Below are 26,381 nucleotides of genomic sequence, written 5' to 3'. Positions count from 1 at the left end.
TGAGTTATTGTGGTCCACTATAGGGCTGTAGCTAGATGTGTTGAGTTATTGTGGTCCACTATAGGGCTGTAGCTAGATGTGTTGAGTTATTGTGGTCCACTATAGGGCTGTAGCTAGATGTGTTGAGTTATTGTGGTCCACTATAGGGCTGTAGCTAGATGTGTTGAGTTATTGTGGTCCACTATAGGGCTGTAGCTAGATGTGTTGAGTTATTGTGGTCCACTATAGGGCTGTAGCTAGATGTGTTGAGTTATTGTGGTCCACTATAGGGCTGTAGCTAGATGTGTTGAGTTATTGTGGTCCACTATAGGGCTGTAGCTAGATGTGTTGAGTTATTGTGGTCCACTATAGGGCTGTAGCTAGATGTGTTGAGTTATTGTGGTCCACTATAGGGCTGTAGCTAGATGTGTTGAGTTATTGTGGTCCACTATAGGGCTGTAGCTAGATGTGTTGAGTTATTGTGAGCTATGTAATACTTAGTATCACAGGCACACAGATGTTATTCATCCCCTCAGTAAAAAGTGTCTAACAAGCCTGTAATTACTCCACTGGTCCCAATATGCACATACTCTATACGTCTCAAATGTTACCGTATTCCCTACACAGTACATAATTCATAGTGCACTACTGTTGACCAGAGCCCTAAAGCAGACCCTTGTGAAGTGGTCGAGCTCTGGCAGACAGCCTCATGAAGTGGTAGAGCTCTGGCAGACAGCCTCATGAAGTGGTAGAGCTCTGGCAGACAGCCTCATGAAGTGGTAGAGCTCAGGCAAACAGCCTCATGAAGTGGTAGAGCTCTGGCAGACAGCCTCATGAAGTGGTAGAGCTCTGGCAGACAGCCTCATGAAGTGGTAGAGCTCTAGCAGACAGCCTCATGAAGTGGTAGAGCTCTGGCAGACAGCCTCATGAAGTGGTAGAGCTCTAGCAGACAGCCCCATGAAGTGGTAGAGCTCTGGCAGACAGCCTCATGAAGTGGTAGAGCTCTGGCAGACAGCCTCATGAAGTGGTAGAGCTCTGGCAGACAGCCTCATGAAGTGGTAGAGCTCTGGCAGACAGCCTCATGAAGTGGTGGAGCTCTAGCAGACAGTGGGTGATGTGTCTACTCAGTAGGTTATGTGTCTTTTTAGTGGGTTATTTGTCTTCTCAGTGGGTTATGTGTCTTCTCAGTGGGTTATGTGTCTTCTCAGTGGTTTATTTGTCTTCTCAGTGGGTTATGTGTCTTTGCGCAATTTGTTGTTCTGAGTCATGTTTGAAGAAGCACCAGGGTCGTGTTGAGTGGGGCACTCTGAAGCAAAACCTGTTTACAAAACACTTTACTTAAAGCCTGTCCTAAAGGTACTATTATTTATATCTTGTTATAAGCATGTAAGATTTAAGCCTTTATAATGTCTTATAAAAGCTTAAATAAAGGTGCCGGTTCCAGGTGCGTAGGTATCAAAATGAGAATACTGGAGACCCGCACACTGTCGAAAGATAGGAAAAAATCCAAAACTCAGGCTTAAATGCAAAAACAAACATGTTTCAATTAGACATCATAGTGCAGAAAAGTTAGTAATTTAGTAATGACTAATATGAGATATAAGGGGCTCGCACATGACAAGTCTTACAACGCATTATAACTGAATCATAATACATTATACCTGCATCATAATGCATTAATCCTGCATCATAATACATTACATCTGCATCATAATGTATTATACCTGCATCATAATGTATTAATCCTGCATCATAATGCATTATACCTGCATCATAATGCATTAATCCTGCGTCATAATACATTACATATCCATCATAATGTATTATACCTGCATCATAATGCATTAATCCTGCATCATAATGCATTATACCTGCATCATAATGCATTATACCTGCATCATAATGCATTAATCCTGCATCATAATGCATTATACCTGCATCATAATGCATTATACCTGCATCATAATGCATTAATCCTGCATCATAATACATTACATCTGCATCATAATACATTACATCTGCATCATAATGCATTATACCTGCATCATAATGCATTATACCTGCATCATAATGCATTATACCTGCATCATAATGCATTATACCTGCATCATAATGCATTAATCCTGCATTACATTTACATTTAAGTCATTTAGCAGACGCTCTTATCCAGAGCGACTTACAAATTGGTGCATTCACCTTATAATATCCAGTGGAACAACCACTTTACAATAGTGCATCTAAATCTTTTAAGGGGGGGGTTAGAAGGATTACTTTATCCTATCCCAGGTATTCCTTGAAGAGGTGGGGTTTCAGGTGTCTCCGGAAGGTGGTGATTGACTCCGCTGTCCTGGCGTCGTGAGGGAGCTTGTTCCACCATTGGGGTGCCAGAGCAGCGAACAGTTTTGACTGGGCTGAGCGGGAACTGTGCTTCCTCAGAGGTAGGGAGGCGAGCAGGCCAGAGGTGGATGAACGGAGTGCCCTTGTTTGGGTGTAGGGCCTGATCAGAGCCTGAAGGTACGGAGGTGCTGTTCCCCTCACAGCTCCGTAGGCAAGCACCATGGTCTTGTAGCGGATGCGAGCTTCGACTGGAAGCCAGTGGAGAGAGCGGAGGAGCGGGGTGACGTGAGAGAACTTGGGAAGGTTGAACACCAGACGGGCTGCGGCGTTCTGGATGAGTTGTAGGGGTTTAATGGCACAGGCAGGGAGCCCAGCCAACAGCGAGTTGCAATAATCCAGACGGGAGATGACAAGTGCCTGGATTAGGACCTGCGCCGCTTCCTGTGTGAGGCAGGGTCGTACTCTGCGAATGTTGTAGAGCATGAACCTACAGGATCGGGTCACCGCCTTGATGTTGGTGGAGAACGACAGGGTGTTGTCCAGGGTCACGCCAAGGCTCTTAGCACTCTGGGAGGAGGACACAAGGGAGTTGTCAACCGTGATGGCGAGATCATGGAACGGGCAGTCCTTCCCCGGGAGGAAGAGCAGCTCCGTCTTGCCGAGGTTCAGCTTGAGGTGGTGATCCGTCATCCACACTGATATGTCTGCCAGACATGCAGAGATGCGATTCGCCACCTGGTTGTCAGAAGGGGGAAAGGAGAAGATTAATTGTGTGTCATCTGCATAGCAATGATATGAGAGACCATGTGAGGATATGACAGAGCCAAGTGACTTGGTGTATAGCGAGAATAGGAGTGGGCCAAGAACAGAGCCCTGGGGGACACCAGTGGTGAGAGCACGTGGTGCGGAGACAGATTCTCGCCACGCCACCTGGTAGGAGCGACCTGTCAGGTAGGACGCAATCCAAGCGTGGGCGGCGCCGGAGATGCCCAGCTCGGAGAGGGTGGAGAGGAGGATCTGATGGTTCACGGTATCAAAGGCAGCAGATAGGTCTAGAAGGATGAGAGCAGAGGAGAGAGAGTTAGCTTTAGCAGTGCGGAGAGCCTCCGTGACACAGAGAAGAGCAGTCTCAGTTGAATGCCCAGTCTTGAAACCTGACTGATTAGGATCAAGAAGGTCATTCTGAGAGAGATAGCAAGAGAGCTGGCCAAGGACGGCGCGTTCAAGAGTTTTGGAGAGAAAGGAAAGAAGGGATACTGGTCTGTAGTTGTTGACATCGGAGGGATCGAGTGTAGGTTTTTTCAGAAGGGGTGCAACTCTCGCTCTCTTGAAGACGGAAGGGACGTAGCCAGCGGTCAAGGATGAGTTGATGAGCGAGGTGAGGTAGGGGAGAAGGTCTCCGGAAATGGTCTGGAGAAGAGAGGAGGGGATAGGGTCAAGTGGGCAGGTTGTTGGGCGGCCGGCCGTCACAAGACGCGAGATTTCATCTGGAGAGAGAGGGGAGAAAGAGGTCAAAGCACAGGGTAGGGCAGTGTGAGCAGGACCAGCAGTGTCGTTTGACTTAGCAACGAGGATCGGATGTCGTCAACCTTCTTTTCAAAATGGTTGACGAAGTCATCCGCAGAGAGGGAGGAGGGGGGAGGAGGGGGAGGAGGATTCAGGAGGGAGGAGAAGGTAGCAAAGAGCTTCCTAGGGTTAGAGGCAGATGCTTGGAGTTTAGAGTGGTAGAAAGTGGCTTTAGCAGCAGAGACAGAAGAGGAAAATGTAGAGAGGAGGGAGTGAAAGGATGCCAGGTCCGCAGGGAGGCGAGTTTTCCTCCATTTCCGCTCGGCTGCCCGGAGCCCTGTTCTGTGAGCTCGCAGTGAGTCATCGAGCCACGGAGCAGGAGGGGAGGACCGAGCCGGCCTGGAGGATAGGGGACAGAGGAAATCAAAGGATGCAGAGAGGGAGGAGAGGAGGGTTGAGGAGGCAGAATCAGGAGATAGGTTGGAGAAGGTTTGAGCAGAGGGAAGAGATGATAGGATGGAAGAGGAGAGAGTAGCGGGAGAGAGAGAGCGAAGGTTGGGACGGCGCAATACCATCCGAGTAGGGGCAGAGTGAGAAGTGTTGGATGAGAGCGAGAGGGAAAAGGATACAAGGTAGTGGTCGGAGACTTGGAGGGGAGTTGCAATGAGATTAGTGGAAGAACAGCATCTAGTAAAGATGAGGTCAAGCGTATTGCCTGCCTTGTGAGTAGGGGGGGAAGGTGAGAGGGTGAGGTCGAAAGAGGAGAGGAGTGGAAAGAAGGAGGCAGAGAGGAATGAGTCGAAGGTAGACGTGGGGAGGTTAAAGTCACCCAGAACTGTGAGAGGTGAGCCATCCTCAGGAAAGGAACTTATCAAGGCGTCAAGCTCATTGATGAACTCTCCAAGGGAACCTGGAGGGCGATAAATGATAAGGATGTTAAGCTTGAAAGGGCTGGTAACTGTGACAGCATGGAATTCAAATGAGGAGATAGACAGATGGGTCAGGGGAGAAAGAGAGAATGTCCACTTGGGAGAGATGAGGATTCCAGTGCCACCACCCCGCTGGCTCGATGCTCTAGGGGTATGCGAGAACACGTAGTCAGACGAGGAGAGAGCAGTAGGAGTAGCAGTGTTATCTGTGGTAATCCATGTTTCCGTCAGCGCCAGGAAGTCTAGGGACTGGAGGGTAGCATAGGCTGAGATGAACTCAGCCTTGTTGGCCGCAGACCGGCAGTTCCAGAGGCTGCCGGAGACCTGGAACTCCACGTGGATCGTGCGCGCTGGGACCACCAGGTTAGAGTGGCAGCGGCCACGCGGTGTGGAGCGTTTGTATGGCCTGTGCAGAGGAGAGAGAACAGGGATAGACAGACACATAGTAGACAAGCTACAGAAGAGGCTACGCTAATGCAAAGGAGATTGGAATGACAAGTGGACTACACGTCTCGAATGTCCTGGAAGTTAAGCTTACGTTGCAAAAATCTTATTGACTAAAATGATACAGTACTGCTGGCTGGTGGAGTAGGCTAGCTAGCAGTGGCTGCGTTGTTGACTTTGAACGTGTAGCTGGCTAGGTAACCTCGGTAGTTTCAGTACTACACCTTGTCATGATACAAAGCAACTTTGTAGCTAGCTAGCTAACATAACACTAATCAAGACGTTCCTTGTAGTGTATTTAGTTTCAACAATGCTGCTCGTCGGTAATAGTTGGCTGGGTTAGGAAAAATGGCGTCGCGGGGGACGGAAATAGCTGGCTAGCTAACCTCGATGGCTGGCTAGCTAACAATTATCAAGCTATGACAAAGACAACTAAGTAGCTACATCTGCATCATAATACATTACATCTGCATCATAATGTATTATACCTGCATCATAATGTATTAATCCTGCATCATAATGTATTATACCTGCATCATAATGCCTTAATCCTGCATCATAATACATTACATCTGCATCATAATGTATTATACCTGCATCATAATGCCTTAATCCTGCATTATAATGCATTATACCTGCATCATAATGCATTATACCTGCATCATAATGTATTAATCCTGCATCATAATGTATTAATCCTGCATCATAATGCATTAATCCTGCATCATAATAAATGGCGGCGGAAGAAATGGCAGCAGTTTTACAGGCGTCCAACAAATTCTGCTATTTTGTGGGGGTTTTTTCACGTTATTAGTAACTTATTTTGTACATAATGTTTCTGCAACCGTATCTTACGGCAAAAAAAGTCGGACTTGACTAAGATTTTTTTCTTCAACAAGCAGGACGCACCCAAACACCCGATAAGGCCAACATCCCAGTTATTTGCAAGAGGAAGAGACGCAGGTACAGAGGACACAGAGTGGGGTGCCTCGTAAGGATCCGCAGAAGGCGAGTGGGAAAGCTGCCGTTACCGTCAATATTACTCTCCAATGTGCAATCATTGGACAATAAATTACACGAGGTACAATCACGAATATCCCACCAACGGGACATCAGAAACTGTAACATCTTATGTTTCACGGAATCGTGGCGGAATGACGACGTGGATATTCAGCTAGTGGGATATACGCTGCACCGGCAAGATATAACAGCACACTCCGGTAAGACGAGGGGGGGGCTGTCTGTGCTTATTTGTAAACAACAGCTGGAGCACGAAATCTAAGGAAGTCTCTAGATTTTCCTCGCCTGAAGTAGAGTATCTTGTGATAAAATACAGACTACACTATTTGCCTAGAGAGTTTTCAGCTATACTTTTCGTGGCTGTTTGTTTACCACCACAGACGGATGCTGGCACTAAGACCGCACTCAGTCAGCTGTATAAAGAAATAAGCAAACAGGAAACCACTCAGCCAGAGGCAGCCCCAGAGGCGGCGCTCCTAGTGGCCGGAGACTTTAATGCAGGGAAACTTAAATCAGGTCTACCTAATTTCTATCAACATGTTAAATGTACAACCAGAAGGAAAAAAATTCTAGATCACCTGTATTCCACACACAGAGACGCGTATAAAGCTCTCCCTCGCCCTCCATTTGGTAAATCCGACCACAATTCTATCCTCTTGAGTCCTGCTTACAAGCAAAAGTTAAAGCAGGAAGCACCAGTGACTCGGTCCAAAAAAAAGTGACTCAGTCAAAAAAAAAGTGGTCAGATGAAGCAGATGCTAAACTACAGGACTGTTTTGCTATCACAAACTGGAACATGTTCCGGGATTCTTCCGATGGCATTGAGGAGTACAGCACATCAGTCACTGGCTTTATCAATAAGTGCATCGAGGACGTCGTCCCCACAGTTACTGTACGTACATACCCCAACCAGAAGCCATGGATTACAGGCAACATTTGCACTGAGCTAAAGGGTAGAGCTGCCGCTTTCAAGGTGCGGGACTCTAACCCGGAAGCTTATAAGAAATCCTGCTATGCCCTCCGACGAACCATCAAACAGGCAAAGTATCAATACAGGGCTAAGATTGAATCATACTACACTGGCTCCGACGCTCGTCTTATGTGGCAGGGCTTGCAAACTATTACAGACTACAAAGGAAAGCACAGCCGCAAGCTGCTCAGTGACACGAGCGTACCAGATGAGCTAAATCACTTCTATGCTCACTTCGAGACAAGCAACACTGAGGCATGCATGAGAGCATCAGCTGTTCCGGACGACTGTGTGATCACGCTCTCCATAGCCAACGTGAGTAAGACCTTTAAACAGGTCAACATTCACAAGGCTGCGGGAACAGACGGATTACCAGGACGTGTGCTCCGGGCATGTGCTGACCAACTGGCAGGTGTCTTCACTGACATTTTCAACATGTCCCTGATTGAGCCTGTTGTACATGTGACTTACATTTCCCTCACCAACTTTAAACATAAGCTATCTGAGCAGCTAACCGATCGCTGCAGCTGTACATAGTCCATCTGTAATAGCCCACCCAATCGACCTACCTCATCCCCATATTGTTTTTATTTACTTTGCTGCTCTTTTGCACACCAGTATCACTACTTACACACCATCATCTGCTCATCATCATCTGCTCATCTATCACTCCAGTGTTATTCTGCTAAATTGTAATTACCTTGCTACTATGGCCTATTAATTTCCTTACCTCCTCATGCCATTTGCACACACTGTATATAGACTTTCTTTTTTTCTATTTTGTTATTGACTGTATGCTTGTTTATTCCATGTGTAACTCTGTGTTGTTGTTTCTGTCGCACTGCTTTGCTTTATCTTGGCCAGGTCGCAGTTGTAAATGAGAACTTGTTCTCAACAAGCTTACCTGGTTAAATAAAGGTGAAAAAAAGAAAAGAATTCGGTACACGTGACAAATTAACTTTGATTTGATAAACTTTGATTTGATAATACATTATACCTGCATGATAATGCATTATACCGGCATCATAATGCATCATACCTGCAGGCTTAAACAATTTGTTCCCTGTCTTTAACAACACCAAATGACGTGGACTCAGTGCTCTCCATTCCCCTAAGAATAAACCCTACAGGTGAATGACGTGGACTCAGTGTTCTCCACTCCCCTAAGAATAAACCCTACAGGTGAATGACGTGGACTCAGTGTTCTCCACTCCCCTAAGAATAAACCCGACAGGTGAATGACGTGGACTCAGTGTTCTCCACTCCCCTAAGAATAAACCCGACAGGTGAATGACGTGGACTCAGTGCTCTCCACTCCCCTAAGAATAAACCCTACAGGTGAATGACGTGGACTCAGTGCTCTCCACTCCCCTAAGAATAAACCCTACAGGTGAATGACGTGGACTCAGTGCTCTCCACTCCCCTAAGAATAAACCCTACAGGTGAATGACGTGGACTCAGTGTTCTCCACTCCCCTAGGAATAAACCCTACAGGTGAATGACCTGGACTCAGTGTTCTCCACTCCCCTAGGAATAAACCCGACAGGTGAATGACGTGGACTCAGTGTTCTCCACTCCCCTAGGAATAAACCCTACAGGTGAATGACCTGGACTCAGTGTTCTCCACTCCCCTAGGAATAAACCCGACAGGTGAAAGCTTAATGTACACAGCACAATGAGCGAACAAACCACAAAACACTCAGTCACGGTAAAACAGTGTTTGGATTTAGTGAAGTAAAGTGCTGCAGAGTATTTGCAAACAAACACACATAAATCCCCGAAGGCATAGCGTCTGTTAAGAACACAGTGAACCAGAGCAGACTGAGAAGACAATGCAGTCACAGGAGGTTGGTGGCACCTTAATTGGGGAGGACGGGCTTGTGGTAATGGCTGGAGCGGAATCAGTGGAATGGTACCAAATACATCGTTATACCCTGATGAAGACAGTTTGTCTGTCCAAACAGACAAACTGTTATTAAATTATTACATCTGAGCTCCTAAAGTGTGTGGCTCTCCTTTTCTTTTTCAGGTGTTCTACTCCACTAGCCAGCACCTCTCCTAAATAGGTGTTCTACTCCACTAGCCAGCACCTCTCCTAACCAGGTGTTCTACTCCACTAGCCAGCACCTCTCCTAAATAGGTGTTCTGCTCCACTAGCCAGCACCTCTCCTAACCAGGTGTTCTACTCCCCTAGCCAGCAAGGTGTGCATTTGCAGTTCTGCCCATACATTTTCTATAGGACTGAGGTCAGGGCTTTGTGATATCCACTCCAATACCTTGATTTTGTTGCTCTTAAGCCATTTTGCCACAACTTTGGAAGTATGCTTGGGGTCATTGTCCATTTGGAAGACCCATGAGATATTGCTTCAATATATCCACATAATTTTCCTTCCTCATAATGCTATCTATTTTGTGAAGTGCACCAGTCCCTCCTGCAGCAAAGCACCCCCACAACATGATGCTGCCACCCCTGTGCTTCACGGTTGGGATGGTATTCTTTGGCTAGCAAGCCTCACCCTTTTCCCTCCAAACATAATGATGGTCATTATGGCCAAACAGTTTCATCAGACCAGAGGACATTTCTCCAAAAAGTACGATCTTTGTCCCCATGTGCAGTTGCAAACCGTAGTCTGGCTTTTTTATGGAGGTTTTGGAGCAGTGGCTTCTTCCTTGCGGAGCGACCTTTCAGGTTATGTCAATATAGGACTCGTTTTACTGTGGATATAGATACTTTTGTACCTGTTTCCTCCAGCATCTTCACAAGGTCCTTTGCTGTTGTTCTGGGTTTGATTTGCACTTTTCGCACCAAAGTACGTTCATCTCTAGGAGACAGAATGCATCTCCTTCCTGAGCGGTATGACGGCAGCGTGGTCCCCTGGTGTTTATACTTGCGTACTATTGTTTGTACAGATGAACGTGGTACATTCAGGCGTTTGGAAATTGCTCCCAAGGATGAACCAGACTTGTGGAGGTCTACAATTGTTTTTATGAGGTCTTGGCTGATTTCTTTAGATTTTCCCATGATGTCAAGCAAAGAGGCACTACGTTTGAAAGTAGGCCTTGAAATACATTCACAGGTACACCTCCAATTGACTCAAATGATGTCAATTAGCCTATCAGAAGCTTCTAAAGCCATGACATCATTTTCTGGAATTTTCCAAGCTGTTTAAAGGCACAGTCAACTTAGTGTATGTAAACTTCTGACCCACTGGAATTGGGATACAGTGAATTATAAGTGAAATAATATGTCTGTAAACAATTGTTGGAAAAATTACTTGTGTCATGCACAAAGTCCTAACCGACTTGCCAAAACTATAGTTTGTTAACAAGAAATTTGTGGAGTGGTTGAAAAATGAGTTTTAATGACTCCAACCTAAGTGAAATGTAAAATTCCGACTTCAACTGTAGATAAAGTACTGTACATGGTTTTCCACAGCTTTGCCAATTTCATAAATAAATGGTGAACAAAACAGGCCCTAAAATGGAGCCTTGTGGAACTCCTTTTGCGATGTCCGAGAAACTGGACATTTGACCGTCCACATATACACACAAAGTTCTGTAAGAGTTTATTAACCAATTAATGGATGGACACCCTCTCATGAGGAAAATAATCAATGACTAATCAAATAAATATGAAAGGAAATTCATTGACTTTTTATCAGCATCTAATTTCATAGAGTTTGCCATGACTCGGAAGATGTGACCCTCTTAGCACCTGTTTTTACTTAATGCTTTATATCTTTATTGCTTTGTTTGTTGCTAGGAAACAACAATAAATTAAATCGGGTTGTGAGGAATAACAGTGGCAGGTCAATTCAGAAGTGGAAATGAGTATCGCTCCTACAATCCAATCTAAGCCAAGGAGAAGCATTTGAATATTTTTTAATGATGTGGTTGTGGGCTTTTGAAGATTACTTTCTCTCCTCGATGCTACCTTCAAGCCTCCCATTGCATTCCAATAAGACAGTGGAAACACCAGGGGTGGCATCAAAAAAGACGTTACGAAAAGGACTGTATACACACTAATAACTTCCTCCTCATGCCCTGGTGCTAACCTAAGCCTGTGCTGTGTATTCATCCAAGGTAATTGTACAGAGGTATCGAAAATAAAAACTCCTTTCATGTTATACGCACTTATCAAAACTATATGAAAACATTACCCATGATGCCAAACCAATATCAATGAAAACAGATGCCCCTTGATGTTCAGCTCAAACACAGGACAGGCATGGCCAATATGGCCAATAAATGTAAAATATACTGTGTCCGTAAAATGTATAAGCTGGAAGTAGAAGCCTAACTGTTGTTGTTCCTTAGTTTACTCCAATTACGGGAAAATAATAAAGGAAAATACGTTTAAAAATATATATGTTATATACAGTACCAGTCAAAAGTTTGGACACACCTATTCATTCAAGGGTTTTTCTTTATTTTTACTATTTTCTACATTGTAGAATAATAGTGAAGACATCAAAACTATGAAACAACGCATATAGAATCATGTAGTAACCAAAATAGTTTTAAACAAATAAAAATATATTTTAGATTTTAGATTCCTCAAAGTAGCCACCCTTTGCCTTGATGACTGCTTTGCACACTTGGCATTCTATCAACCAGCTTAACCTGGAATGCTTGGTACCAACAGTCTTGAAGGAGTCCCCACATATGCTGAGAACATGTTAAGCAAATTTTCCTTCACTCTGCGGTCCAACTCATTCCAAACCATCTAAACTGGGTTGAGGTCGGGTGATTGTGGAGGCCAGGTCATCTGATGAAGCACTTCATCACTCTCCTTCTTGGTAAAATAGCCCTTACACAGCCTGGAGGTGTGTTGGGTCATTGTCCTGTTGAAAAACAAATGTTGGTCCCACTAAAACAGATAGGATGGCGTATCGCTGCAGAATGCTGTGGTAGCCATACTGGTTAAGTGTGCCTTGAATTCTAAATAAATCACTGACAGTGTTACCAGCAAAGCACACCCACGCCATCACACCTCCTCCATGTTTCATGTTGGGAACCACACATGCGGAGATCATCCGTTCACTTACTCTGCATCTCACAAAGGCGGTTGGAACCAAAAATCTCAAATTCGGACTCATCAGACCAAAGGACAGATTTCCACCGGTCTAATGTCCATTGCTTGTGTTTCTTGGCCCAAGCAAGACTCTTAGTATTATTGGTGTCCTTTAGTAGTGGTTTCTCTGCAGCAATTCAACCATGTGTCTGTTACTTGAACTCTGTGATGCAATTTCTGAGGCTGGTAACTCTAATGAACTTATCCTCTGCAGCAGAGCTAACTCTGGGTCTTCCTTTCCTGTGGTGGTCCTCATGAGAGCCAATTTCATCATAGCGCTTGATGTTTTTTGCGACTGCACTTGAATAAACTTTCAAAGTTCTTGAAATGTTCTGTATTGACTGACCTTCACACCTTAAAGTAATGATGGACTGTTGTTTCTCTTTGCATATTTGAGCTGTTCTTGGCATAATATGGACTTGGTCTTTTACCAAATAGAGCTATCTTCTGTATACCACCCCTACCTTTTCACAACAACTGATTGGCTCAAACGCACTAAGAAGGAAAGAAATTCCACAAATTAACTTTCAACAAGGCACACCTGTTAATTGAAATGCATTCCAGGTGACTACCTCATGTGTTATTTCGTAGTTATGAAGTCTTCACTATTATTCTACAATGTAGAAAATATTAAAAATGAAGAAAAAAACCCTGGAATGAGTAGGTGAGTCCAAACTTTTGACTGATACTATATATATATATATATTTTTTTTTAAATAGATGGGGGATTGGAAATGATGTAGACAATTACATTGATGGAAGCCAATCTATCTTCAATATTTAAGCTGATCTACCCCTTAATTAAAAAAAATATATATATATATAAAAAAAGTGATTGAAATCAGAGGGGAGGAGAAAGATGCCACTTGTTGCTGGGCAGGGAAACAGCAAACCTACTTGTAAAGCCGTTGAGTGCCACTCTGCTAGGATGGTAGAAGCCTCTCCGGCATTGGCACTTGTAGTTGTCTAGCACGAATCCATGTCCGACAATGGGATTGCACTAGGGAAAGATGAGAGAGAGAGAGAAAGAAAGAGAGCATTTATCTAAAAGGCATGTAAACAGGATAGAGGGAATAATGGAGGGAAGGTGACTCAGCCTTCTATTTGTGTTTCTTGAAACTCACAAAAAAACATGCTATGTGTTTTTCTAAAACGAAGTGAAATACCCTGTGGCGCTGTAATGTGAAATTCTTTCAAAAACGGAAATATTTGGGTTGGTTATGTAAGGTTTGAACATGTTTCAACAACAGAACAGTCTTTTCTTCTCCTATTCTGCTCTGTGCTCTTTGAAAAGGCACTCTCACTTCCTATTCAAATCTCTACTCAACTGACAGGTCGTTAGTAACAGCCCTGGAATTCAGTTATTGCACATTTACCTTTCTCATCTATACGTTAACGTTGACGTTGTGTTGTCATAATGAAAGACAAACACTACAGCGGATCTCGACACTAATCATGACAACACAGAGTATCAGGTTAAACTTAAAGGTAACTCAGTGATATGACGTAGATGCAGAAAGTAAATAGCATAGTGGGTCAATTTCCATAACCACTAAGAGCGGTGACGGGCGAGGCTCAACTTCTCCTCTGTTTTGACCCCGAATCCGTGCACATGTACAGATACTGTGTGTGACATTGTGAAATTGTTGCATCTCGCTCATCTCAATATCTCCGGTGCTGCTCGTGGCAACGTCATTTTGCTGAGCCTACCTTTAAAGCATCCTGACAAAATGTCTCTACAACACTGTCACATGACACACTGCATCTGACATAGAATTCCATTCAGTTTAATCCACTTTCCCTAAACTGAGAACTGGCAGATTTCTTTAAATTATAAAAAAATGTCAGCCTCATCGCTGCAACTCCCCAACGGGCGAAGGTCAAGTCATGAGTCCTCCAAAATATGGCCCCCCAAACCGCGCTTCTTAACAACCGCCCGCTTAACCCAGAAGCCAGCCGCATCAATGTTATCGGGGGAAACACCGTTCACCAGACGGCCTGCAGGTACCCGGTCCGCCACAAGGAGTCGCTAGAGTGTGATGAGCCAAGTAAAGTCCCTCCCGGCCAAACCCTCCTCTTACCCGGACAACGCTGGGCCAATTGTGTGCCACACTATGGGATTCCCGATCACGGCCGGTTGTGATACAGCCCAGGATTGAACCCGGGTCTGTAGTAACACCTCTAGCACTGTGATGCAGTGCCTTAGACCGCTGCGCCACTCGGGAGGCCCTGGCAGTATGATTCTATGAGAAAGCCAGACTGCACCTTATTCCACTCACTATGGGAAAACAATGGCCATACTATATCCATAGAGGCAATTTTAAAAAAAAATCTTATTTTCATTTATATCTTATTTTATTTTATCTGCATGCCTCTTTTGTTGAATTAGTCTTGTTATTAGTATGTTATATATTTCCAATGTTACTTATTTGATGACTATGTCACTTTTGTCACCATTGCACTGTGTGAGAAGCTTGCAAGTACATGACCATAACATTGGATTTTACTGGATTTGATTTGTGGTCCCCAGTGGATCCACGTGACCAGGACTGGCCCTCATTATCTGATATATTACACACATAATCATTTACAGTCCTTTTGCACAAATCTTTCTCAAATGGCATCCAATATATCTTATATAATACAAATAAATAAACATATTAATATAAGTGACAATAGCAAGTAGGCATGCGCTGGCTTGACGCTGGAAAAAGTGTTTTGTCTCTGCCTGGCAGCTGTAGTGTCGCCGGTCAGGAGAAGGTTAGGTGAAGGGTGGGTGGGCTGTTTGAGGAAAATGGCACGTGAACGGCAGGAGCATGGCTACTGCTTGACAAAGCGGCCTGTCGCGGGCACACCGTGAATGAGGCTGATGAGCAAAAAAGCTGTTGCACGGTGCTCAACCACTCTGGAGGGACGCCGGCCTCCTGAGTGCTCATTGCTAACTGGGTTAACGCCAGATTTGTTTAATATCAAAGAGGTACTACCAAAAGCGATGTAAACAATATTCCAGTATGTCATTTTCCCAAGTAAATTATAGCCCTTGATTTCTGCATCACACATAATATAAATATTCAGACACTGGGAGCGATTTGTCTAAATTAACTCCTCTTAACCCTGTTAAAGACGTCCTGCAGCAATTTTTGTTACTTTTGCTGTTGAAAAGCGATATCCCAAGTATAAATATAGTAAAGTACACACATTAAAGGCAACAAAAAAAGAAACGTTTTGAGCAAAATAGAGTTATATATAGAGTAGGGCATTCAAGGAGTTGGTCTGATTGTCAGATGTGATGTCATCAGCCTCCTCATTGCTTGAGGAACAATAAAGGCGCAATAGAGAACAAAAGAGGAGGACGTGATGTCATGAGGATACCTGGGACACCTATTGAGATGTGCCTTTTGTTAAGTACATCAAGTGTTCAATGAGGTGAAAAGGAGACTGGAGTGCCACTTTAAATAAGTATTTTCTTCTAACTAGCGGATCCCGAGCAAACGCCCCAATAACAACCATGAGAACAGCGTCGGGGGAAATAACACACTTTTGCCAAGTTGCAGGAATCTAATTAATATCTAAATTAAGAATTAAGACCTTGTTTGCAGAATTTAAATTCACTGCATAACTTCAGCTTGGAGACAGAGTGATGGCTGGCTACAAGCACATGGACCATCTGGATCAACTGGGAGAATACACTTCCTTGAACATGAACCATCTGGATCGACTGGGAGAAAACACTACCTTAAACATGAACCATCTGGATCGACTGGGAGAAAATACTTCCTTAAACATGAACCATCTGAATCAACTGGGAGAAGACACTTCCTTAAACATGAACCCTCTGGATCGAAATGGTAAAACACTTCCTTAAACATGTGCAGTTTGGAGCTCTGTCCCCAATAGATTTGCAGTGAATTTGACATGAATGCTCATGAATAGTGGATTATACTGTGTGATTGCATGATGTAGGCTTTGAGACATTGGTGATGTAGAGGGACCGGGGTATGTCTTGAAGGAAGGGAAATAAAACCTACACTGTACATGTTACTTTGAATTTAGATCCATTGTTTTTGAGCCTAGAGAACTCTCCTTCACCCCTAGGCTTTTTCTACTGGTGAAAACAAACAGATAAAACGTTAAACTCTACTGTGTTTCGGGGGAAAATATAATGAATGTTTAATCACCAATGTTTTGAGGAAGCAGTCTGAGATATCCCGACAACTTGATCTGATCATCACTTTGTTTCTTACATTCTCTGAAAAATATATTTATTGGGATAACAGTTCACACCTGTATTTGCTGCATATTGGTGTCAGAAAAAAAAGGAACAGTTGAATTGAAAAGGGCACGGATTTGTATTGAAACCTAAGGGAAACTAGTTCAGGGCCAAGCTGCTACTCCGATTAGAGCAGGTGGCAGAACTGGTCTCCCAAGAGGTTCCGAGAGTCATACTCCACAAAATTACAACATCTGCAGAGAGCGCACGAAGACGGCATGTTGATATCCTCTACCACCCAGCAGGGAAGTGTGGGTAAATAAACCCACCAGCTTTATTATGTACTTATTTTGTTCTCATGACTCCAGGCTGGAGTTAAATGGTGCCAGCCTTACATTAGCTCTGAAGGGAAAAGTCATTAAGATAACACCCACCAAGGAACATCAAGCGCATGGAGGACGGAAAATTATTCTTATTGTGGGATTATCGAAGTCTATGGAATAATTGTTGCATTTATATCAACCTGAAAGAACTGTTTGTGTTGATATGGGCTCAGTGACGTGAGGTATTTTTTTTTCAGGGTGCATCTAGACAACATGTGAATCTCTCTTGCCATCTGCAGTGTGTTCAAATGATTGATGTGGGACCTGGTTGTATCGTGTGTGTCATACATGGGACTTTAAACGTGTGCCTCCAGGCTCTAAACAGTGAATAATTTAACTTAGCGCATCTGGTGCAGGGAACCGCCTAGGAGCATTTTCACGTGCCTCTCCATGCATCAACAATCAGGGACGTCTTTCATACACTCTACTAAATGGTGCCAGGCACTACACTCTATTCCAGGCTGGTGTTAAAGGGTGCCAGGCACTACACTCTGCTCCAGGCTGGTGTTAAAGGGTGCCAGGCACTACACTCTGCTCCAGGCTGGAGTTAAAGGGTGCCAGGCACTACACTCTGCTCCAGGCTGGTGTTAAAAGGTGCCAGGCACTACACTCTGCTCCAGGCTGGTGTTAAAAGGTTCCAGGCACTACACTCTGCTCCAGGCTGGTGTTAAAGGGTGCCAGGCACTACACTCTGCTCCAGGCTGGTGTTAAAGGGTGCCAGGCACTACACTCTGCTCCAGGCTGGTGTTAAAAGGTTCCAGGCACTACACTCTGCTCCAGGCTGGTGTTAAAGGGTGCCAGGCACTACACTCTGCTCCAGGCTGGTGTTAAAGGGTGCCAGGCACTACACTCTGCTCCAGGCTGGTGTTAAAAGGTTCCAGGCACTACACTCTGCTCCAGGCTGGTGTTAAAGGGTGCCAGGCACTACACTCTGCTCCAGGCTGGTGTTAAAGGGTGCCAGGCACTACACTCTGCTCCAGGCTGGTGTTAAATGGTGCCAGGCACTACACTCTGCTCCAGGCTGGTGTTAAAGGGTGCCAGGCACTACACTCTGCTCCAGGCTGGTGTTAAAGGGTGCCAGGGTCTACACTCTACTCCAGGCTGGAGTTAAAGGGTGCCAGGCACTACACTCTGCTCCAGGCTGGTGTTAAAAGGTTCCAGGGTCTACACTCTGCTCCAGGCTGGTGTTAAAGGGTGCCAGGCACTACACTCTGCTCCAGGCTGGTGTTAAAGGGTGCCAGGCACTACACTCTGCTCCAGGCTGGTGTTAAAAGGTTCCAGGCACTACACTCTGCTCCAGGCTGGTGTTAAAGGGTGCCAGGCACTACACTCTGCTCCAGGCTGGTGTTAAAGGGTGCCAGGCACTACACTCTGCTCCAGGCTGGTGTTAAATGGTGCCAGGCACTACACTCTGCTCCAGGCTGGTGTTAAAGGGTGCCAGGCACTACACTCTGCTCCAGGCTGGTGTTAAAGGGTGCCAGGGTCTACACTCTACTCCAGGCTGGAGTTAAAGGGTGCCAGGCACTACACTCTGCTCCAGGCTGGTGTTAAAAGGTTCCAGGGTCTACACTCTGCTCCAGGCTGGTGTTAAAGGGTGCCAGGCACTACACTCTGCTCCAGGCTGGTGTTAAAGGGTGCCAGGCACTACACTCTGCTCCAGGCTGGTGTTAAAAGGTTCCAGGCACTACACTCTGCTCCAGGCTGGTGTTAAAGGGTGCCAGGCACTACACTCTGCTCCAGGCTGGTGTTAAAGGGTGCCAGGCACTACACTCTGCTCCAGGCTGGTGTTAAAAGGTTCCAGGCACTACACTCTGCTCCAGGCTGGTGTTAAAGGGTGCCAGGCACTACACTCTGCTCCAGGCTGGTGTTAAAGGGTGCCAGGCACTACACTCTGCTCCAGGCTGGTGTTAAAAGGTTCCAGGCACTACACTCTGCTCCAGGCTGGTGTTAAAGGGTGCCAGGCACTACACTCTGCTCCAGGCTGGTGTTAAAGGGTGCCAGGCACTACACTCTGCTCCAGGCTGGTGTTAAATGGTGCCAGGCACTACACTCTGCTCCAGGCTGGTGTTAAAGGGTGCCAGGCACTACACTCTGCTCCAGGCTGGTGTTAAAAGGTTCCAGGGTCTACACTCTGCTCCAGGCTGGTGTTAAATGGTGCCAGGCACTACACTCTGCTCCAGGCTGGTGTTAAAGGGTACCAGGCACTACACTCTGCTCCAGGCTGGTGTTAAAGGGTGCCAGGCACTACACTCTGCTCCAGGCTGGTGTTAAAAGGTTCCAGGGTCTACACTCTGCTCCAGGCTGGTGTTAAATGGTGCCAGGCACTACACTCTGCTCCAGGCTGGAGTTAAATGGTGCCAGGGTCTACAGTCGACTCCAGTCTTGAGTTAAATTGTGCCAGGGCCTGCCGTTTTTCTTCTGAAATTATAAAAATGTGAGAATTAGCCTTTTGATATGCCACAGTTTGATATATCCCCTTCATCTTTTTAAAGACCCAAAGGGAGAGCGTAATAATATGTGATTGTGCCCAAGCTATTTTTGGAACATGTTTGCAGACGCTATTGTGAAACAGACAAGAAAAGCTCAACCCGTGAAATCTTAATTCAACCATGATAATACGTCAAGGGGGGAGAAAAGTGAACATTTATCTCGGTGAAAGCACCTCATGGTCAAAATGGTTGAAATCAGACTATGATCATACAATGTTATTGCACATCATCATGTACGTTGCTTTATTTATACGTCTATACGTGCACAATTAATAATGTAGCTTATAGTGAGTCTAGTGTAGTCTGTCGTTTCTAGCTTGGTGTTAATTGTGTACATATTGTATGTGGATTGTCTAAACTCTGTGTCTATATAGTTTGTCCATATATTCTGTTTATTGTCTGTGTATTCTGTTTATTGTCTGTATATTCTGTTTATTGTCTGTATATTCTGTTTATTGTCTGTATATTCTGTTTATATATTCTGTTTATATATTCTGTTTATTGTCTGTGTATTCTGTTTATTGTCTGTGTATTCTGTTTATTGTCTGTATATTCTGTTTATTGTCTGTATATTCTGTTTATATATTCTGTTTATTGTCTGTGTATTCTGTTTATTGTCTGTATATTCTGTTTATATATTCTGTTTATTGTCTGTATATTCTGTTTATATATTCTGTTTATTGTCTGTATATTCTGTTGATATATTCTGTTTATTGTCTGTATATTCTGTTTATATATTCTGTTTATTGTCTGTATATTCTGTTTATTGTCTGTATATTCTGTTTATATATTCTGTTTATTGTCTGTATATTCTGTTTATATATTCTGTTTATTGTCTGTATATTCTGTTTATTGTCTGTATATTCTGTTTATTGTCTGTAAATTCTGTTTATTGTCTGTATATTCTGTTTATTGTCTGTGTATTCTGTTTATTGTCTGTATATTCTGTTTATATATTCTGTTTATTGTCTGTATATTCTGTTTATTGTCTGTATATTCTGTTTATTGTCTGTGTATTCTGTTTATTGTCTGTATATTCTGTTTATTGTCTGTATATTCTGTTTATTGTCTGTATATTCTGTTTATTGTCTGTGTATTCTGTTTATTGTCTGTATATTCTGTTTATTGTCTGTATATTCTGTTTAGTGTCTGTATATTCTGTTTATTGTCTGTATATTCTGTTTATTGTCTGTATATTCTGTTTATTGTCTGTATATTCTGTTTATTGTCTGTGTATTCTGTTTATTGTCTGTATATTCTGTTTATTGTCTGTGTATTCTGTTTATTGTCTGTATATTCTGTTTAGTGTCTGTATATTCTGTTTATTGTCTGTATATTCTGTTTAGTGTCTGTATATTCTGTTTATTGTCTGTATATTCTGTTTATTGTCTGTATATTCTGTTTATTGTCTGTGTATTCTGTTTATTGTCTGTGTATTCTGTTTATTGTCTGTGTATTCTGTTTATTGTCTGTGTATTCTGTTTATTGTCTGTATATTCTGTTTATTGTCTGTATATTCTGTTTATTGTCTGTGTATTCTGTTTATTGTCTGTATATTCTGTTTAGTGTCTGTATATTCTGTTTATTGTCTGTATATTCTGTTTAGTGTCTGTATATTCTGTTTATTGTCTGTATATTCTGTTTAGTGTCTATATATTCTGTTTATTGTCTGTATATTCTGTTTATTGTCTGTATATTCTGTTTATTGTCTGTATATTCTGTTTATTGTCTGTGTATTCTGTTTATTGTCTGTATATTCTGTTTATTGTCTGTGTATTCTGTTTATTGTCTGTATATTCTGTTTAGTGTCTGTATATTCTGTTTATTGTCTGTATATTCTGTTTAGTGTCTGTATATTCTGTTTATTGTCTGTATATTCTGTTTATTGTCTGTATATTCTGTTTATTGTCTGTATATTCTGTTTATTGTCTGTGTATTCTGTTTATTGTCTGTATATTCTGTTTATTGTCTGTAAATTCTGTTTATTGTCTGTATATTCTGTTTATTGTCTGTATATTCTGTTTATTGTCTGTATATTCTGTTTATTGTCTGTATATTCTGTTTATTGTCTGTATATTCTGTTTAGTGTCTGTATATTCTGTTTATTGTCTGTATATTCTGTTTATATATTCTGTTTATTGTCTGTATATTCTGTTTATATATTCTGTTTATTGTCTGTGTATTCTGTTTATTGTCTGTATATTCTGTTTTTTTGTCTGTATATTCTGTTTATTGTGGCAGCACCATTGCAATGAGTCAAATTCCTGTATATGCAAATGAATTTGGTGAATAAAGGGGATTCTGACTGTATCCCTGTGGTGTTCTGCCGACTGCCAACAAAATGTTCTAATCAGACAGTATGCAAATTAAAGGGGATGCCCTTTTGCGTGATGCAATTTGGAATGCATTTGGTACAGTCCTTATCATGACCCCAAGGTGAACCCAACAGGGTTACGGCGCAAGGTTTTGTCTAGTTCCCAGTTTGTTCCAGGGACTTCCCCAAGGATAATTTTATGGTGTTCTTTGGCCGTTGTGTCGTGGTCCCCTGGAAGTTTTGTCTAGTTCCCGGTTTGTCGTTTTAGGACATTCTTTGGACGTATCATGGTCCCCTGGAGGTTTTGTCTAGTTCCAGGTTTGTCCCAGGGACGTTTTTAGGACGTTCTTGGGATGTTGTGACATGGTCCCCTGAAGGTTCTTGGGACATGGTGTCATGCTGCCCTGGAGGTTTTTGTCATGTGATGGTCCCAGGTGTCCCAAAACATTATAAGTAAAGTAAAGAAATGGTAGGGGGGTTTAAGGTAGGTGATACGCTGTTCAGTTAAAATAGTGTCAAAATCTTCATCAATGACAATGTTTGATACAATCACTTGACTTTTCAATATAGTATTGACTTTTCAATATAGTATTGACTTTTCAATATGACCCCACCTGGGATTGGAAGTCACAACCTCTGGAATTAGCATATGCTAACCTTTCTGCTGCGCCACAATGTCTGTAGAAGTTCAGAAGTCCCCTACACATTCATTACCTATAATACATCTCTGTGCTAAATTCCTGCACTGCCATTTATCAGTTAATCTGACTTTTTCTCTCATTGATTTCATTTACTTGTTTCAGCTATTTGAGTTTGGGTTTTCATTATAGTTGTCTATTGTTGATGGGGCGTAATATTTTGTTTTAATGTTACTACTAAATAACTATGATAAATAGACTTTGTTTTCCTCCTCATTGTATTTTTTTAACAGAACTGAGATTTACTTAGAAGTGAAAAGTGTAGGAAAAGGCCTACAGGTGAAATCAGTCATTGCAGACATGGTGGTGTAGCAGGAATATTGGAATTCCAGGAACGAAGAGGTTGTGAGTTTAAATCCCAGGTGAGGACATGTTAAATAATAATGACTGTATGAATAAACATACACAACATAATAAAAACCTATAGGAGACCATGTCAATGTGTGTCAAATATCTAAGTTGAAAACACTATGTCCTTAGCATTGCCAAAAGACAAAAGAGACAAAAAAACACTATGTCCTTAGCATTGCCAAAAGACAAAAGAGCTGTGACTGGATCAGTGGTTCACCAATCAGGGCCTTGATGGACAATGACACAACGTCCCAAGAACATTCAGGGGACCTTCAGTGTCCAAAGCGTCTGGCCACAAGCCTCACAAGACTCGTCTGAAGTCGGTACAGCTTTTTCTGTCGACTTCTATCTGTATAATCTGAATGGTTTGGGCTACACACTAATATCATCCCTCTGTGTACACCTGAGACTCTCACGATTGTGTTCTTCGTTTTTCTAGGACACCCACAAGCCTCACAAGCCTCGTCTGAAGGTCCCCGATATCAGTTTAAAAAATGAATGGAAGTATATATGTAGATAGTTAACAAAATGTTACTTAGGGCCGTTCAAAAGGCTTGGGACGGATCTGACTGAATGTTTGGGTATTGATGTGGGTCCACACAAACAGGTCAGATAGTGAGAAGTGCCTCTCCAATCTCATAAAGTTCATAGACTGATGATCTCACATAGTGTGAATCAATCTGAATGATCATACATGATCTCTGATTAAATTATATCATCTTAAGTCTAGAGACTGTATTGCATGTGTTAACTTCATGCAGGAGAGAGGAGAGAGGCAGCCATGATTATATTATAAATCATTTCAGTTTGACCTTTCATGCCAACCATTTTATTTAAAAAAATGTTCTCCCCAATTTCCATCTGGTCTCATCGCTGCAACTCACCAACGTGCTCGGGTCAAAGGTTGCGTCATGCATCCTCCGGTAAAATGACCCGCCAAACCGTGCTTCTTAACACCCGCCCACTTCATCCGTAAGCCAGCCGCACCAATGTGTCGGAGGAAACACGGTTCACCTGACGACTGAGGTCAGCTTGCAGGAGCTCTGCCCACCACAAGGAGTCGCTAGAGTGCGATGAGCCAAGTAAAGCCCCCCCCGGCCAAACCCTCCCCTAATCCGGACAACGCTGGGCCAATAGCGCACCGCCTTATGGGACTCCCGATCACGGCCAGTTGGGATAGAGCCCAGGATCATACCCGGGTCTGTAGTGATGCTTCTAGCACTGCGATGCAGTGTCTTAGACCGCTGTGCCACCTGGGAGGCTATTTAAACGGTTTTTAACTGTGTATGTCTCTGGTTATTATTACAGCATAGTAACTGTATTATAAATTGAAAATATGACATTGAGTCTCAAACCATACAGTATGTAGAGCTGCTGTAGTAACAGAGGGGAAGTGAGAAAAATACTAGTCATGCAGTAGAAAGAGAAATGAGTTGTTTAATTGAATATTTCCACATTAACAGTCACACTGGTATTCAGAACAGTATGACTAGCCATGGCCCAAAGACTGACTGGACTGTACCAGAGTAAGTTCCCCACTGCAAGGCCCCCCTTAGCCTTGTAAGTTTGCTTGTTTGTTAGTTAATATTTGTCTGTATCTTCTTCTGAAATGTCACTAGGAAGTAGAATTTAAAAACTGTTTTTCAACAACAACCAAAAATCCTGAAAAATAAAATACAAAAATCCTGATCCCCGTAGCAAAATGTGTCCCCACCAATGTCAGAGACGCTCCTACGCCCCTGTGTGGCAGTGATGTACATAACCTGTAGTATTAAGAATATCCCCACTTTGCAGAGGGAGATTCTCTGAAGGTTATCTGTTTCTTGACATTAAATCTAATAGGCAGTTCTTTTGTGGATTGTGGGCTTTCTGAGAAATAATCTCTCGTCTCTCTGCCCTAATGTTACAGAGTGTCATAGTCCGTGTATGTAGGTGGCAGGGAAGTCAGGCGCAGGAGAAAACAGAGTGGTTTAAAAATGGAATATTTATTTCCAAAACCAACGTAGAAAAGAATCCGGGTAAAACAATAACCCGTCGCACACCGATATAGAAACAACACGTACATCACAAACAAACAATCACTGACAGAGAAATGAGGGGAATCAGAGGGTTAAATACACAACATATAATTACTGGGATATGAAACAGGTGTGTAAAGAGACCAGACAAAACCAATGGAAAATGAAAAACTGATCAATGGTGGCTAGAAGGCCGGCGACGTCGACCGCCGAACACCACCCGAACAAGGAGGGGCATCAACTTCAGTAGAAGTCATGACACAGAGTTTTCTCTGAATCCAACTTTGGGCAAGGAAGAGGTAAACAGGACGATAGGGGAGAGAACACAAGCCTTTTCTCAAAGGTCTATAAATATCCCTGAAAGCATTAAACCCTAAAAGCATTACAATCACTCTCCCCCAGGGGTCTGCAGACTGAAATATGTCTAATAAGAAAGAAGACTGTAAGGAAACTCGATTTATGAGACAAAGGGAGACAAAGGGAGAATTTAAGCGCAATTAGATGGTCACCTACTGTAGACAAGTAAACTGTGGTCACTCTGAGTGGTAAGTAGTTTTCTGGGAGTAGACTTTTCCATAGCCTGAAGAAAATCCCATCAAGTGGAGTAAAGGAAAATTGACCAGTGACAAGAAGGTGATGAATTAAAAATGCCTTAAAGGGAGTACATACTCTTTCTTCCCCATAACCTGCTTAATTACACTGAACAAAAATATAAAGTGCTGGTACCATGTTTCATGAGCTGAAATAAAAGATCCCAGAAATGTTCCATATGCACAAAAAGCTTATTTCTCTCACATTCTGTGCACAAATTTGCTTACATCCCTGCTAGTGAACATTTTTATCCTTTGCCAAGATAATCCATCCACCTGAAAGGTGTGGCATATCAAGAACCTGATTAAACAGAATGATCATTACACAGGTGCACCTTGTGCGGGGGACAATAAAAGGCCACTCTAAAATGTGCCATTTAGTCACGCAACACAATGCCACAGATGTCTCAGGTTTTGAGGGAGCGTGTAATTGGCATGCTGACTGCAGGAATGTCGACCAGAGCTGCTTCCAGACAATTGAATGTTAATTTCTCTACCATAAGCCGCCTCCAACATCGTTTTAGACAATTTGGCAGTACGTCCAACCGGCCTCACAACCACAGACCACGTGTAACCACACCAGCCCAGGACCTCCACATCCTGCAGGATAGTCACGAGGGGATGCTGAGGAGTATTTCTGTCTGTAATAAAGCCGTTTTGTGGGGAAAAAGTCATTTTGATTGGCTGGGCCTGGCTCCCAAGTGGGTGGGCCTATGCCCTCTCAGGCCCACCCATGGCTGCGCCCCTGCCCAGTCATGTGAAATCCGTAGATTAGGACCTCATTTATTTATTTAAATTGACTGATTTCCTTATATGAACTGTAACTTAGAAAAATCTTAGAAACTGTTGCATGTTGCGTTTATATTTTTGTTCAGTATAGATGCTTAATTAAGAATTTTGTTTGGTTGTGTTTTAGCTATACATGCCATGATAAACTCGTCAAGCACTGTGAGTACAGTAAATCTAGAAAAGGAACCTTTCCCATTACATGTGAATCACTTCAAATGGAAGAGGACATAATAGAAAGTCAATGGAAGAGGTTATAAAGTGAACACAGAGAAGAAAAGAG

At 43.1% G+C, this 26,381-nt stretch overlaps 1 protein-coding gene across 1 annotated transcript in view; it reads right to left on the bottom strand.

Moving 5' to 3' along the window:
- LOC106598107 (probable G-protein coupled receptor 158) overlaps positions 1-26,381 on the bottom strand; it is a 114,925-nt gene that overhangs the window by 53,302 nt on the left and 35,242 nt on the right. Inside the window, exon 3 of the mRNA XM_014189180.2 lies at positions 13,157-13,259. Coding sequence (XP_014044655.1) covers positions 13,157-13,259 — 103 coding nt within the window. The remainder of the gene's footprint in view (positions 1-13,156; positions 13,260-26,381) is intronic.

The sequence above is a fragment of the Salmo salar genome, chromosome ssa03 (assembly GCF_905237065.1).
Source record: "Salmo salar chromosome ssa03, Ssal_v3.1, whole genome shotgun sequence".
Lineage (NCBI taxonomy): Eukaryota > Metazoa > Chordata > Actinopteri > Salmoniformes > Salmonidae > Salmo > Salmo salar.
Note: the sequence above shows the minus strand (reverse complement) of the source record. Positions and strands in the feature narration are given on the sequence as shown.